At 33.2% G+C, this 16,731-nt stretch overlaps 1 protein-coding gene across 2 annotated transcripts; it reads right to left on the reverse strand.

Annotated features, from left to right (window-relative positions):
- Window positions 1-3,829: 3,829 nt before the first annotated feature.
- LOC110098504 (uncharacterized WD repeat-containing protein C2A9.03) lies at window positions 3,830-16,171 on the reverse strand. Of its 2 annotated transcripts, none has more exons than XM_020825357.2 (10): window positions 16,044-16,171; window positions 15,005-15,217; window positions 14,708-14,875; window positions 14,504-14,590; window positions 11,052-11,186; window positions 10,805-10,915; window positions 6,192-6,283; window positions 5,996-6,101; window positions 5,817-5,903; window positions 3,830-4,429 (listed from the first exon to the last, which is right to left on the reverse strand). In XM_020825357.2, the coding sequence occupies exons 2-10, from the start codon at window positions 15,134-15,136 to the stop codon at window positions 4,016-4,018; spliced, it is 1,332 nt and encodes a 443-aa protein (XP_020681016.1). In that variant the 5' UTR covers window positions 15,137-15,217; window positions 16,044-16,171; the 3' UTR covers window positions 3,830-4,015. The 2 variants fall into 2 exon arrangements, with proteins under 2 accessions (XP_020681016.1, XP_020681015.1); XM_020825356.2 differs by lacking the exon at window positions 16,044-16,171 and adding an exon at window positions 15,899-16,037.
- Window positions 16,172-16,731: the final 560 nt, after the last annotated feature.

A 16,731-nucleotide genomic window follows, 5' to 3' on the forward strand; every position in this document is an offset into this window, starting at 1 on the left:
AAAAACTTATAATTATAGCCTTGAAAAAAGAGAATAAAAAAAAGAAAAATCTATCAATCTTGATTAAAAAATGTCAATAGGACAAACCACAATAAAAAGAAGATATAACAATCATACAAAAGCCCAACAAAGGCAAATAGGACCCAAAAGAACTATCCAAAGCTACCAGAGTCCAACTCAAAAAACAAATCAAATGCAAGCCAAACAACCATCAAAGCCAGAGCCATCAGATCCAGACACCTAGCCAATCCTTGCCAAACAAATAACTAATGTCATTCCAAAGTATCAAAATTAGTAACAATAGCAAAAACCCAGCCTTCCAACCATGAACAAAGTAGTAATAGAGACTAGCCAAACCAATCTGGATCACCAACATAAACAAGATAACCTGCTGTCCAACAAAGACAGCTCACTCGCTATCCGAAACAAAGACAAGCTCAAATAAAGTCACCTGATAAAGTCAAAAAAATAAAAACCATCCTATCATCGAAATTAAGCAGAAAACTAAACAAAGGACAAGAACTACAATAATAACATGACCAAAAGTTAGTAAAGAAAAACATAACATAAAAAGACAAAGAAAAAGAAAAGCAAACTCTCCACTCCCCAGGACATAGGAAGATTTGACTGCTATTATTGTCCATCTAGATAAAAAATTGGTTAACAATAATAACAAGCCAAGCAAAAATAAACACCTAAATCTAAACATCATGAAGCACAACCACCAACCAACCAAGTAGAACCCAAGACTAGAAAAAACCATCAAACCAAAAAACACTTAATTTCATTAAAAGATTTCCAAAAAGAAACCTTAGAAAAGCCGCCTAATGCAACAAACCAAAAATCAAATCGAAATTCAAACATTTACTAGAGAATCTCATCTCATTTCTCTCTCTCCACAAATAATACAAAGAACAACAAGATGCTAAAAAGAAAAAAGTGATTAACATTATAAGACACATTAAGATTAGAAATAAAATCTAAATTTTAAAAAGAAATTGGCCTAAGAAAAATTTGAGTAAGACTAGGATAAAGTTAAAACATGAAAAGAATAATCACACTCAAAAAAATAAGTAATTGTGAGTCTCCATAGTAGAATTACAAAATACCCAATATGAAAGAATAAAAATATTCTTTTAGAAAGAATATATATGCTATTTTAAGACCATTTAATAAGACCATTCAGGCATACTTTTATTGACCTCATTTTTGTATGAGGTCACTATGACCAATCCAGTCCCTAAGATCTATCTAGATCCTAGGATTTATTTAACCCCAGGATCTATCCAGACCTAAGATTTATCCCGACCCTAGGATCTGCTCAGACCTTAGAATTTATTCATACCCTAGATCAATCCCGGCCCTATGATCAGTCCAGATCTTTGATCAATCTAGATTTAAGCTAATTCAAACCTCAAATCAATTCAAACTTCAAACATATCCAGATTTCAAACTTGTCCAAATCTCAATTCTAGTTTAAACTTTGATCCAGCCTCCAATCTAACTTCAACCTTTTTCAATCACTTATGATCATTCCATTAATTGTAATTGGTTTGGATAATTCAAATTCAAGTAATCAAATTCAAAACTCAACTCAAATCCAAATTTCCAAATCAAAATCCAATGCTAAAGACCTAGGTCCTAAAAGTCTTTTTTAGTGATTTTTCAAATACTTCAAACTCTAATCAAATGACCACTGAATCATGATCTATCAATTGCATATTGATTAGGCATGTCTATAGGGTATACCCTTCAAATTTGAACTTATTCTAAGACCTCTAGCCCTAAAAATTGAATATATTTCCAAAAGTTGTAAAACCTTTAAATATTTGCGACCTATGCTACTGGACTGACCATATAGTGGAATTTGATCTTAGAGTCTTTTCCAAAGTCTCTAACCACATCCAGACCCTTGATCAAGATATGTTGGTAGACTCACTTTGATCCCCCAGTTAAATAGGGGTCAAAATGACCAAAATGACTCTTAAGGTCAATTTCGGAGTTTTCTATAAACTTCGACATTGTCTATTCAAATCAAACCATGAATCCTCCTCCAATGCATCCTAAACACTATTAATTTTTGTGTGATAATTTTTATGAATATTGAACAAATGAGACCATTCTAATGTTTATGATGCTTTTTTAAAAGTACTAAAATTTTATTATAGATATTCCTTTGTAATTGTAATTGAAATGGAAATTATTCAATGGGTAGATTTTATAAAATTGAGGAAATTGAAAGCTTTGAGGAATTGTATTTGCCTAAATTCTTACTTGCAATTTTTAAAGAACATGTACTATTTATTGCATTTATTCAATTGTTGATGCATTATCCCTCATCTCTACAATACTGGTACACTAATGATGTTGTCTCATTTTTTTTTATTTGCAAACTAAATGGCTATTTGCAATATTAATGGAGTCACAAGACCCATTTAATGCATCTATTGCTAAATGAAGAAGAGAAAAAATGGAATCTAAAACCAGAAGCAATATATGGGTTATTACAGATAATGTGTGAGCATGTTGATGCAAATATGAGAAATACTCGAGACTTTAAAGATGTTGTCTATCAAGGTGGCACTTAAAATTTAAAAGAGAAATTTGATATTGAGATCAAAGTTGAGCAAAACAAAAAAAAAACAAATTAAATATCAAAGAATTGTTTGGAATCACATCCAAGAGCTGAGAAAGAAGGATATAGTGTCTTGGGATGATGATACAAAAACTATATTGATGGGTCTATATGAGTTTGTATCTCAATTCCAAATAATACTTTATTTGATGCCCCTGAATATAATTTGAAATCATAATCTAGTTCTTTCAAATTAGATTCTAGGGCATCACAATTCATTTAATCAAATATAATAAGCTCAAAAGCTCAGCAGAAAATCAAATCCTGTAATTGAACTCAAAGCACGACAAAGGATCAATAAGCATGTCAATAGTCAAATCATAGCAGATGCATATATGATCATTGAATTAGTGTATAATTAGTAAACCTGTATGAAACATAAAATAATAAATCAGTATGAGCGTCAAATCACTAAAGCAATCATTATATCAATACTACAATCAATAGAGAAATTGTATAAATATATAAAATCATATATAAGTGCGCACATGCTATCTAGTTATTCTATATCAATATTAAATCATATCTTAATCACATGCTCAATATATTAGAGTTCTGAATTTAAAGATATAAAATGATTTATATAATTTTTATATTTAAAACTAAATAATTCTTATAACTAAATAATTCTTATTGAATATTGATTAGGATTAATAAAGTATTTTCAAATATGTTTTGTCAACTATCACAATTATTATATTATAATAAGCTGGTGTACAGTGTATTATAATATATAAGAGGCAAATATTTATGATAATATCCAATAAAATTTAATATTATGTTTTTGCTCAAAATCAAACTTTTTTTTTCTAAACAATCAGAACGACAGACCAAAAAGGAAAAGGCCATAAGGTTCGATCTCTTTGTTTTGATATAAAAGTGCACTAGTTATTTATATATCATACGTTTTTATTTATATAAATATAATTTTCATAAAAATATTTAATTATCCACATTAATTATCCACATTGGCTAGGATATTATTAGATAATTTCACTCATGAAAAACCTTAAAAATTAATGGTATATTTCTATTAGAGCAAAATAATAAAAAATTTAATTTACAACTAAATTCAAAACTTATAAAAAAAATCATTATAAAATACATAATAAAATATTTATATGTAATAAACAAAAGCAATATCATTAAAAAAAAAATTAGGTTGAATTTTTCGATACCATTCTGAAGAAAAAATTGCATCAAATACATAAGAAATGCATTGAGAAATTTAAAAAAGGCATTAGTTTAAAATCCAACGTTCTATACATGTGTAGTTATATCCTCTTCCATCTCTCTTCCCTAGTGCTCAATAAACAACAATAAGCAGCTTAGCCAGTCCCTGGCAGAGAAGTGAGAACACAACAGAACACAATAAGAGCATTACATGAATGCGTTTAGGTAACCGAATTTGTGTCGCATGCTGTACTGTAGCAAGCTGGCATAAACCCTATCCCAGACTCCTATGAACAAAGATTCATCATCTGGGCTCAGTGCCACCCCTGATATCTCCCCAAAGAAATCTAGTTCCTGCCTCTTCTTGTAATCAGCTTTGGTGCTAAAGATGTGAACGAAGTCTGCCGGTTCCGCCATGATCATGAACTGCCCATCGGACGAGTATCTGATGGAACGAACTGCGCCCAGATTGCCCTTGAGAATTGCCAGCGACGATGAAAGGTTTCGAACATCCCACACTCGGGCCGTTCTATCCTGATTCCCCGTCGCAAAGGTCAGACCGTCGGGATGCCAGGCTGAAGCAAATGAGAAATCCAAGTGTCCGGCAAATGTTGCCACCGTCTGCATATATAACAAGTAAATGGTGATTAGCTTCTCAGCAAAGCTCTACATGGGATCCTGGTTGGGTACCCATTGGGTACCCATCCACTGTGCTGGTAGGCTTTGCCCACCCACGCCCACCTATGGTGACTTTCGGGATGTCATACCCACCCACACCTATTCACTTTCCATGCTTCTTGAATGCAGTCTGTCACGGATTAATGGCATTGAGGTTTGTTAACCTTTTCTCCAACTGTAAACTTTCAAGCCACATATCAAAATTTATCGTGGTCCCGACGCGGTTTAGTGTTGCGCACTGCGTAGTAAGGCTTATTGTAATATACTGCATGCATATGGTAATTAGTAATGTAAATCGGTTTGTCCCATGATGTTGAGTACCCGCCTATGATGCACCGAGCCACCGACACTTCTCCTGAAAGAGGCGTGCAGTGTCCAACACGTATCCAACACGACACGCGTTCGACACTCCTTCGACACGTGTCCACGGGCGGATCCAGCTTCTTTTTTCAGGGTGGGCAAAAAAAAAATTTTGTGGGGATGGGCAAAGATGCTTACGATTGATTAAATGAAGGCAAAAAATTTTTTTGAGAGGGGGCAAAATACTCAAAATATCCCTCTAAAATTAAAAAAAAAAATTTTTGAGGATCCGCCCCTGCACGTGTCGGACACACCGAAAATATTTTATGATTTTAAAAAATATTAAATAGAAATTGGACACGCGTATCTTAAATATTTTATGATTTTTTTAAATATAATTTCTTTTATTTAAAATTTTTACTTATTTAAAATATAAAAACTAAATTTCTTATTTCCTATCCATAACACAAAATCAATCGCCCGCACTAGATACCCCATTCATCGAATATTCTCATTTTCATTTCTCTTTGGCAGTGAATGTATTTTCATCTCCTCTCTTGATGACTGATAAACGACATCGACACCCGACTCTCGACGTTCTAATATTAATCATTTTAAGCACAAATTCTAGTTAAATGACTTATTTTTTCTAAATTATTTTTAAAATTATACTTATTTAATTTTTATACAATATTTTATAAAATATAAAAACTATAATGTCGTGTCCAACCCGTGTTCGTGTCCTATATTTTCAATAATTGACGTGTCACGTGTTCGTGTCATGTCGTATCCATGTCGTCGTGTCCGTGTCTGTGCATCATAGGTACCCACTCATACTCATCCACGAGGCCATGGGTGTACCCATACCCACTCATGCCCATTGGGTATGGGTGGGTGTGAGTATGGGTACCCAATGCAGGGCTCTGCTTCTCAACTATTGAAAGAGCAGACAATAAGAAGATGAAATGGCTTGCAAGATGGAATATATGAAAGCATATAAAAAGAGCTATTTTACTGTTCCAAAATATACCTTCCCGTTCTGTGAATCCACCAGCAAACCATCACAACAGTCACCAACAACTGCAACAAGCTTCCTGTCAGGGCTTATGGATGTATGCTGTCAATGATAGAAAGGATGAATAAGAAAAATGCAAGTGAAATGAAACTTTTTTAACAAACCACATAAATGTTGTATAGTATATTACTTACATTTACAGGCCAAGGAAACCGAAAATGATTCAGGAGCTGAAACCTTTCTGTCTCATATTCCCGAACGCTGCTATCATTGTTGGACGCCATGAATCGGAGATTACCACTAGAGGAAGAGTTTTTGGTTTAAATGATAGATTTAGATCTTTCTTCAGAGCCTTCATATTTACGAATTGAAGGAAAATAATAACAATACCTAAGACCTTTGAATATATCAATGGCGTTGGTAATTGCGTTGTCATCTAAGGTTGTCCTGGTGCAGAAGCTAATCCCAGGCCGGTTCAAAAACTGCAACATAAATACATAAAAAGCATTTTATGGGTAAAAAGGAAAATTAATATTTGTCTTTCGTATAATCATCATCACCGCTAGATCTGATAATGAAGTTCAAATGAATCACAGCATGGCAGATAAAGTTGATTCGTAACAGGCCAAAACAATCCATAATACTGGACTTGAAAAAAGTATCTCATCCCAAACCTGAAGCATGAAGTCTGAAATTCAATGTGTAAGGCCTTCATGCTTCCAGACACATTAAGAAAAAAGAAGACGACTTGTACATCACTTAACTAGAGTTATCGCCATTACTGACCAAATCTTCTACCACATATTATCACAAAATAAATACACTATGAGGCAACTAATAAATGCATCCTCATTTGTTAAATTTTTAAGCAATATCACGGAGACAAAAGATATGTCTAAGCTGTACCATTTACAGCCTTCCTCCCTTGCAACTGAAATAACAATTGTAGCAGTTCTCATCATCTCACCATTCCGACTCCACAACATAACACCAGATTAGTTCAAAGGTTTTGTATGTATATTTAAAACCTTAAACTAGCTCTGAATCCTTTAAGAGTTAAAGCCTCAAAAAGATGCCAGGTAAGTATTGCACTATAGATAACTATATATAATACGTCATAGATCTGAAGCTCAGCCAAATTTCTAATTCCTTGTCCTTCCTTTGCTACTAAAGGTACTCTCATTCACATATAACAGAGAGAAACACTATTTGACCTTACAAAAACAAAACAAGATCTAGTCAAGAAGATGCATTTCATAGCTTCACAAATATAATCTTCCTATAACGAAAATCATGAATAAGAAATATATTTCTAGGAGCTTGAACCGATTTTCAAATACCCCAGCCTTGATTATTTTATTGAAAAAGGTAACTCCAGCTTTGTTTCTACCTTTAAGAGAATCTTCTCTCATTTCTGTATTCTTCTCAGCTTATCTCTTAGTGATGGATTCTCCTTTGTATATTGTTATGTCCTAGTTGATACCTTTGCTTCTGTTTAAACAAATGGCGGTGAAACAAATGATGGTAGAATAAGATATTCAATTGCAACAATCATTATAGTCTTCTACTAGGGCATTTATACTAACAGAAAAAGAGGCCCCTTCAATTATCTGCAATATCTCGTAGTAGTCATAAATTTCAGGGTCCATGGAACCATCAAGAGTATTAGCCTTAAGTTGACAACTAAAAATTTTCTACAATTTGAGGCTGTCTTTGATATCAAAAATGATATGGAACTAGGGTGTGTAAACTTATTGAACTAATATAAAATGACTAAAAGCTTAAAACAGTCCCCAAAAATTGAAAACTATCCAATTTAGTCTCAGAGTTTCACTTTACCCCAATTTAGTCTCAGAGTTTCACTTTGCCCTAATTTAGTCCCTTAACTACAAAAAATTGTCAAATTTGATCCCTTTATTAAAGTTTCCATTTATATTAATGGAAGAAGCCACAAGCATGTGCTTCTTTATGGCTATTTTAGTAAAAAAAACATCTTGCCTAATCGTTCGCCTTCCTACTATATTTTCTGGAGATGGAACTGGAGACCGAACTGTGTAAGGGAGAAGGCTTGCAACTGTGAGCAAGGCGTCGTGCTTCGATGCTCTGCGAGCGAGATGCAAAAGAGGTCATCCTGTTGCGAACGAGTGCGAGTGATGAGACGTGTTGCGAGCAAAATGAGTGCTACTACAAGCGACCGCGATGATGCGAGAGGCCTTTTGACCATTTATCGAGTTAATAGAATTTTTTCCTAATCTACCTTTGTGAGAGGCCTTTGGATCATTTGGTGAACTAAGTTTTTTTAACTAAAATAGAAAGTTAATAGAATTTTTTCCTAAGCTACCCATGAGAGAGAGAGACTAATTACCACCATGGGATTCATGCTAATGGAGTTTGGGTAGTACTTTGGACAAAATTAAAAGGAGATGGGAGAGAGTGTGTTTATGACTTGGCTAAGGGCATGAATTGAGAATTATTGAGTGAGAGAGAGGAGAGAATTTACAAGTAAAATTTAAAGGGAATTATAACTTTATTCCAAAATTAATTATTGCCCTCCAAGCTTACATAAATGCCTATTTTGTATCCATTGACACACTAGAATAATGATAAGTATATATTAAGCTAATGGATAAAATGCATCCATATCTCAATACTTAAAATAAGAAAATCAAGATGATCATAGCTTAAACATAGCTTAAGTATCAAGGGAATTCTATCTTGGAATACCCCTAGAATGTTTGGCCATTAAAGATAAAATAACGAATTTCGTGAAGTCAGTTTTGCAAGCAATAATGAGCTCAAAGTACAAAGTCACGTGCACGTTTCGTGGATAATACATTAATGTGAACAACTACCACATCAAGTCCTTGCACATCTCAAACCGTTGTTGTCACGTGAATGATTTTCAAATAAGACGAAATTGTCAAACTTAACACATATTACAAGTGTATAAGTGTCCTAGGCGGCGTACAAGCATGTTACTATAGAAGAGAGTGTCCTAGGCGGCGTACAAGCATGTTACTATAGAAGAGAGCACGTATACATCTTGTGAGCTAACATTACATCTCATGAAGGAATATTTACTAAATGAGACAAAGCAGTGCAGTATTGTTCATCATGGGTCACACAACCATTTTTACAAAATGTGTGGGATGCGTCAAATCACCGAAAGAAATCTTATCAATATATCCTCTAAATTTATAATGTAAATATACTGAAAACATGTAAATGCACTGTTTAAGAAAATAGAAGAACATGCAAGTGTATTATTGATTGTGTAAGTGCACCAAAGATTGTGCAAATGTACAAGAGCATCACGTATGTGCACCAAAAAGCATGCAAGTACATTGTGTAAATGCATTAAAAAAACATGTGTAACATATCATATCATTGAAATCAATTACCCGCGTCTGATCTAAAAAAATTGTTGAATGCCCAAATAGAAAGTCTAATAATGTTATGTGGATCAAGAATAAATTGAATTAAATCTTCTTCTTAAAAATTAAATATCACCGCATGTGCATCAACAAACGTGGGTCAAGAATAAATTGAATTATTATTTTTTATTTAAACCTTTCCTATATGTGTTCTGATAAACATGTTAAATGCTTGAATACAAGATCTGAAAATGCTGCATGGGTTCAAAACTCAAAAGCAAGTTGAACAAAAATTTCCCTTTTCAAAATTAAAATCAATTCTCCCTCATATGCTCGGACCAATGCATCAAATTCCTAAATCTAATGTCTATGAATAATGTGTGGGCTAAAATAAAAGTAAACTTAAATTCAAATTTGATCCTCCTAGTAGGATATAAGTCAGTAAGGTTTAAATCTAATAAATGAATATATGATTTTCAAATCCACAAAAATATTTCAGTTTATGTTTGCACTAGGCCTTCAATGCCTTTTACAAAAAAAATTCATTCTAAAAATGATAACTATCAAATTCGCCATTTATATGATAGCTTGCAAAATTACTTTTTGAACATAATCTCTGCAAGCAAGCAAACTTAATTATAAGATTCAAATAACAAAATAAAATATTCAAACACCTAGATGATGATCGTATTGAAAGTAAATCTCAACCAAAGGGGGTCTTATTTTTAAAAATGCCCCCAAATTTCAAAATGAATAACTTCAAGTTCACTTTCAAATACAAAGATGTAAAAATCAAAATTTTATAAAATTCAAACCATTCAAGTGAATTTTACCATTCATAACTTAAAATAAAACCTATCCACCCTCCCTAACTATTTGTTGAGGGCAATGATATGAAAAATTTAGAATTTTCTATCTACTTTTACCTTATTCCAAATATTTTTATTGGATTGATCACGTGATTGATTTCACTCAAATTTGTGCAATCTATTTTTCAACAACTATGTGGATTCTAACTAAGTAGTTTTCTATGTTTTGAGTTTCTATTCATTATTTTTAATTACAAAGTCATAGAATTATCATCCAAGTGATTTTCATTTTACTTTTAATTTTCATCAAAAATAGTGAATAATTATTAAAATATTAAAAGTTTGTAGCAAATGAAGCTTGAGTACTTGTTGCATAATTTTCTTCTTTCATATTAGATGCATTAAAACCCTTAACATGTTTAACATTACCATACTCCATTGGACGGACCAAGCCAGGCCACTTACCATAAGGACCGATGAGATGCAAGGCAATAGATTATATCATTTAGATTAAATTAAAACACTTCGTTTAGATTAATGCATGGTTGGATTGTTTCCACATGTTCATCATTAATATTAACAACTAACTATGGTTATCTGGGGTTTAAAATGCAGTTCTTTTTTTTTGGCAAGATGTATAAAAATTAACACAATAATTTTCAGCTTAGCCAAGATTAACATCAGCAATTAACCGAAAAAAATGGGCAATAAAGAACAAAGGGCGCCACCGCCATAACATCAAGATCAGTTATATTGATGTACAAAAATGCACACTTCCTGACACTTTTGTAGTCTCACTAAAGAAATTAAAATCTCTAACCTTACAGGTTAGCTCTCCTTGGAAACCTCCTGCAACTAGTAGATTGTCCTTTACTGCAAGCGTGCTAATTTGAGTACGTGAAAACCCTGCCATCAAACTACCAGAATGTCTCTGCAACAATTAATTTAATGCGCTTCAGAAACTTGAATAAAATTAAATGCTGTTTAAGGAGGAAGCTGATAGCATAAATCTACAACTTGTCCATAAGGTTTAATTTGACAAACAAAAAAAGTATCATGCTTTATACCTCTTTAGGAGCGACATGTTCTGAAAAATTGAGGACCTCTGACAAGTTGCAAGATGTTGCAGACCAATGAATAACTGACGAATTTGACATAAAATAGACGTCATGCTTGGAAGTAGCCCATACCAAATTCCTCAGCTGAAAGCAGAAAAATATGGTCAAGAAGTAGTTTTTAGAATGAGCTGCACATGAGGAAACCATGGAAAAGGAATCACCAATACAAGTAACATTTTAAAACGCATTAAGAAATTAAAAGGGGGTGGGAGAGTTAGTTCAAGTAGGAAGCCTATAAATGATCATCACAAAGAATGAACTAAGCTGATCGGAAATAAAGTCTGTACATGGTCAAATATATTGAAAAAAGAAAAAAAAACCCTTAAAGGCTTTCAGAAGTTATATTCACAGATAACAGAGAGGTAAATAGCCAGTCAATATAAACATCTATAGCAAGCCATCAAATTACTTTTAGCGAACAGCTATAACATGAAAGCACAATAAGGGAGAGGGAGAGGTTAATTTAACTTCGACAACTACATAATAGGCTCTACCATGCAGTCATCACAAAAGAAAGAACAAAGCTGACTCTATTAGTTGATTAAGAGAACATAAAGTGTTATGTGACATATGTAAAAACTCCTTTCAGAAATTTGTATTCTGATAGGAAATACTTGATTTCAAGTATTTCCTAATCACTCTGGCAACAAATCACAAATCCAACCGCTGTCCACAGCAGGAAAACAGCCCAAATCTGAAGAAAAACAGAGAAAACTGCAGAAAACGTGGAGAAAATACTTGTATTTTACTAATACATGCAAGAAAAATAGCAAAGATACAAGGATCCTCTATTCGAGAGGAGGATCACACTCTCCAAATCTCTAGAATTCAATCTAGAGCCCAAGCAACCAAAGAAGACAAGAAAATTTCACCAAAACATGACATAACCCTAATTCCCCCCTTTACTCCCTACTTAATGCATAAAATTCAAATCTAATACAAAAGGACCTAATTGCCCTTGTTTCTCCTCCTTTTGGCTCCAAAATTTACTTTGAAAATCAAGTGGACCCCATCGGTTCCTTGCCCCTTTCTTCCGCCGGCTTCCTCCGCCTGTATACGCACCGAACCGGCCCAAGGTGCTGGGCCGGCTGTACCGGTCCATGGAGGACCGGTCTAACATATTCATAGACAAGGAATATATGATTGGACAAAGAGAACAGCAAAAATAGCAAGTCGCAAAACTTCTCAAGTAAGCTATCAGATGTTCTTACATATAACAATAATATCAAGAAAGAAGCATCGTGCGCAAAGGTTAATTTTACTTTTAAGTAGATAACAAGCTCTGCAATGAAATTCTCACGACAAAATTCCAAAAACTGACAATTACAAACTAGACAAATGGCCTGAAAAGTATCCATAAAAGAAAATAAAATATCACTTGGACATACAAAAGGTTAAAAACTTTTCAGAATATTGTTTTCACAGAAGAGCAAGAAGGAATAATAAGAAGAAATTGGCAAAAAAAAAAAAATCCAGTCGCAATACAATTCTATAACTAGGCATCCCATTTTACTACGGAGAACAACAATATGAAGAAAGTATAACGGAGAAGCGTTAATTTAATGATCCAAAGCAGAATTAAGAAGATTTAAGAAATAAGGATGGTGCTGTTGGAAGGAGCCCCGCTTGTTGCAAATTCAGATCCTTAAATAATAAGTCAACTATAAATAAATAAACAGCCAACAGATCCTGAGTTAGTTTTATAGAAGTTAGATAATCAAGCCTTGATAAGGCTGTCCGTCATCACGTACAATGTAAATACAATACCCTCTTAAAAAATCTTTAATTACCTGATTTGGCATCTTATATTTCACTTATTAGAAGCAAATCCTAACAAGATTTAAGTCCACCAACTTATATAGCTCAATAACATATTTCTATTTAATAATAAAAGAAAAAGCAATGGCAACATGTTGAGGAAGAATAGGTGAAAGTTATTCATAAAAACACCTTTTTTCACAAAACCTTTATCCACCTCAAGGCCTTCATACAGCTGTAATCATATAAAATATTCTATTTTGGCACATCTAATTTCAATTTCATAAATATATCAAGTATTCATATTCAACCTTCATAAGAAATCACCATCACCAAACGCTAAAAAAGTTGCTAGTATGCATACAATCGTTTGCAATTAATAAAAATTCTAATTTCGTGAAAACAACTTGAAAGTGAAAATAGTATAATTGACGACGCAAATTTTAAGTATTTCTCCACTGAAGCCCACATAATTCATTTAGGATATGATTGATTTGATAGAATTGAAAGTGAGAAGATAAAAAGGACATGAGCATGGAATGGAAATGAAAATGGTGAAGAAATAAATTAAAATTAGTTTTCACCGACATGTTTGGCAGAGAAGAAAATGAGTTTCTTATGAGGAAAGAATATGTGAGTTACATTGATGATTCTATAAATGTTCTTCATATTTTCACTATATTTGGATAGATAATTGACAGTGAAAAGATGTATTTTATGAAATGATGCATTTTTTTCAGATTTGCTAGGTAAATCCAATGACCCATTAACTATATTGGAACCAAACGCCCAATAAGAAATTGTGAAGTAAAATGCTTGCATTTCTCCCAATCATCCAAACCAAACATAACATTAAAGCCAAGCTACCGGTTGCTTCAGGCAAGTAATAAAACGCCATACAATTGCAATAGGCTAAATAGTAAAGCTACCAAGCAGGTTTCGGAGCAACATTACTTGTTACATCAGGCTCATGAGAAATGAAGCTCACAGAAAAATTGTAACGCCTCGAGATAGCATCAAAGCATTACCAATTTGAAAGCAGGACAAAAAAGAAAATTGCACCATTCAAGCCTTAAAACACTAAATGGGGGCAAACAAACAATTAGGAATCAAAAGAAAAAAAATTATGAAGCGCAATGACAAACATATAAAATTACAGAGAAATTTATCAACAGAGCATGGCCATCATACACACATTCCCAAAAGATCTATTTAGGGATTTAGGTGAATTAATCATGACAATAATCATAGTACATCCATGTTTCTGAAATATTTTCTACCCTTGTCCCTTGCTGGCTAGAACCATATTTTTTTCAACATGGCTATCAAAATATATGCATTTTATAAATTAGAAAATGAAATAAAGAAACAAAACATAAAAATTGAAAGACTAATTTTTAACCAAATATCTAGATTCAGACGACACACAAATGCACCTAACCATTCTTTCATGCCAATAAACAATAGTGTGCTAGAACAGCATAAAGATTAAAACCAACACAATAAGCTGGTGGTCAACTAAAATGATAGCAAGAAATGGCTGACCATGGACAAATTTATAGTCTATTCCACTATGTAAAAGTTTGAATTCCAAGCATTTTACATTCTATGGAATGATGAAAATCAGGTCAAAGATCAATAACCTGAAAATGAAGAATTGTTGGCTTCACCAGTCTTGTGTTGTATTGAAACTCATAATAGTTGCCACCTATTTCCATTTGCTTGCATTTCTAAGAATACCAAAAAACGAAAAGAAAAATTGCAAAGAGAAATTCAGTCAATATTGCACAACGAAGTTAAAATGGCCATTCTCCCAAAAATATTATGAAAATGATAACAAAAAGAACCTTATTCATTTCCTCCCCTGATGATGGAACATTCTCATAATTTTTGTACTGATCAATTCGGGTCTTTCTATAATTTTGTCGAGTTATATGCAATTTGTCCCATGGGATACCTTGGATATCCTTTCCTCTCCTTGCTTGTGCAGAGGATGTATCTGTCACCCTAGTGAGCTGATTAAAGCAATGAGAGTTGCATCAGTAAATCATAACTCTGTATCATCATTGAAAGCATGAAATGTAAAAACAAATGAGAAAACCCAGCAACTGTGCATGAAGCAGCCATGCTGAAAGCAAACTAACCAGTTCATAATCATCATCAACTTTAACTCTATCTTTCTCAAAGGAATCCCCAAACATTTCATCGTCCATCACATTGGCCATATCACCCTCGTCGGCCACATAATCAAAATCCTCATCTCCATTAAAAGACATGGCACCTCGCAGACGTAAGCACAGAATATAGCAAAAAAAGAGACAAAGGGACTCTTTTTATATTGTTTATTTCCACAAACCCTGTACAGCAACAACGACAAAATAAGAAAAACAACTAAGAGGTACGGAAGGAGTTGTGGAAAAGTTGACATCAAAAGCTATTAAAACAATAAGCAGCAAGGTTCTGCACACCAATCAGAGTAAACCTTTTTGCAATATTGGGAATTCAATGAGAAAACATAGATAAAATGGATATTATCTAAATGATCTAGAAGGGAAAAAGGTCGCTGATTTGGTAAGCAACCGTAAACAGATCACAATTTTCAAACCACTTCCAGAAATGAAGTTGCAGAAGAAAACAAAATAAACTTCACAAATTTCCATTAAATTTCGTCTAAAAACTAACTTTGCAATCCTCGGTGCACCAATATTCATAACCATCATAAAAATCCAAAAAAACAAAGAACAAAAAATCAGAAAAAAAAAAAAAAAAAAAAAAAAAAAAAAAACAGCAAAGCTTCTCCCAAGGAAATCCAAGAAGAAAAAGAAATCGAATGTAAAATAACCCCATAAAAAAAAAAACAAAAACAAAAACAAAAAGAAGCCAGTTACAATTTTTTTTATCTCAATAGCAATCTGCATATGCTACAAACTATAAAAATAATAAACACCGAGTTACAAAAATCGGTTTGATTTATTCAACAGAAGAAGGGGAACCAATTTCAAGAAAAAATAGTTGAAGAGAAAGTGGTAAATAAGAACCAATAACAGATGCCGATCAACAGATGAACCCTAGTTTGAAAGGAGCAGCTCTCGGACGAGTCACGAGATCTTATCGCTAATCAATTACAGATTTTGACATCAAAAGAACAAAAACATCAAAAGAGCAAAGATGAGAAAGTAAAACCTTATCTTTTTTGTTGAACACCGTCGGCCGTTTCGTCACGGGAAGCACTGATAAGCCCATCAGTCGATCACAAGCCGCATGTTTCGGCATCCGACGGCCAAAAATATTTTATTTTTAATGATTTTCGCAGAGCAATTAATTACTCATTGATACAAAACTAAAAATTATTAATATAGTTTATAATTAAAAAATGGAACAACAGGCGCAGGAGGCAAAGGCACGTCGACGAAAGTGACTACGAGAAGCCATAAAATGTGGTCCACGGCACTGACATGATTAGTTCACGTTGCTAGGTTGGTTTAAAGGATCTTCTCGTCATTTAGTTATTATTTATTTTTGAGATTTACTCATTTGCATATATATCACATCTAAAATTATTATTATTATTATTATTATTGCGTCCTCAAATATTTGTGACGGTAGAGAGTGATATAATTTAGCGTCTTAGCTTTATACGAAGATCCAGCACATAAATAAATAAAAGAATATATTTATCACGTTTGTAAGAGATACTATAATTTTTACATGATAACCGCAAATAAGGGGAAAAATCATAGGGCTTGTCCCAATTTGAATAAATCTATTAGTTCTTGCAATTGATTTCAAATGAGGTCCTCCCTTAGGAGGAAGGTCTTGGCTTGATGTAGCAAATATACATCTTGTGTAGTGCATTATATGGTAGGAGTTG

Source organism: Dendrobium catenatum, unplaced genomic scaffold, assembly GCF_001605985.2.
Source record: "Dendrobium catenatum unplaced genomic scaffold, ASM160598v2 fragScaff_scaffold_1061, whole genome shotgun sequence".
In the NCBI taxonomy this organism is placed as follows: domain Eukaryota; kingdom Viridiplantae; phylum Streptophyta; class Magnoliopsida; order Asparagales; family Orchidaceae; genus Dendrobium; species Dendrobium catenatum.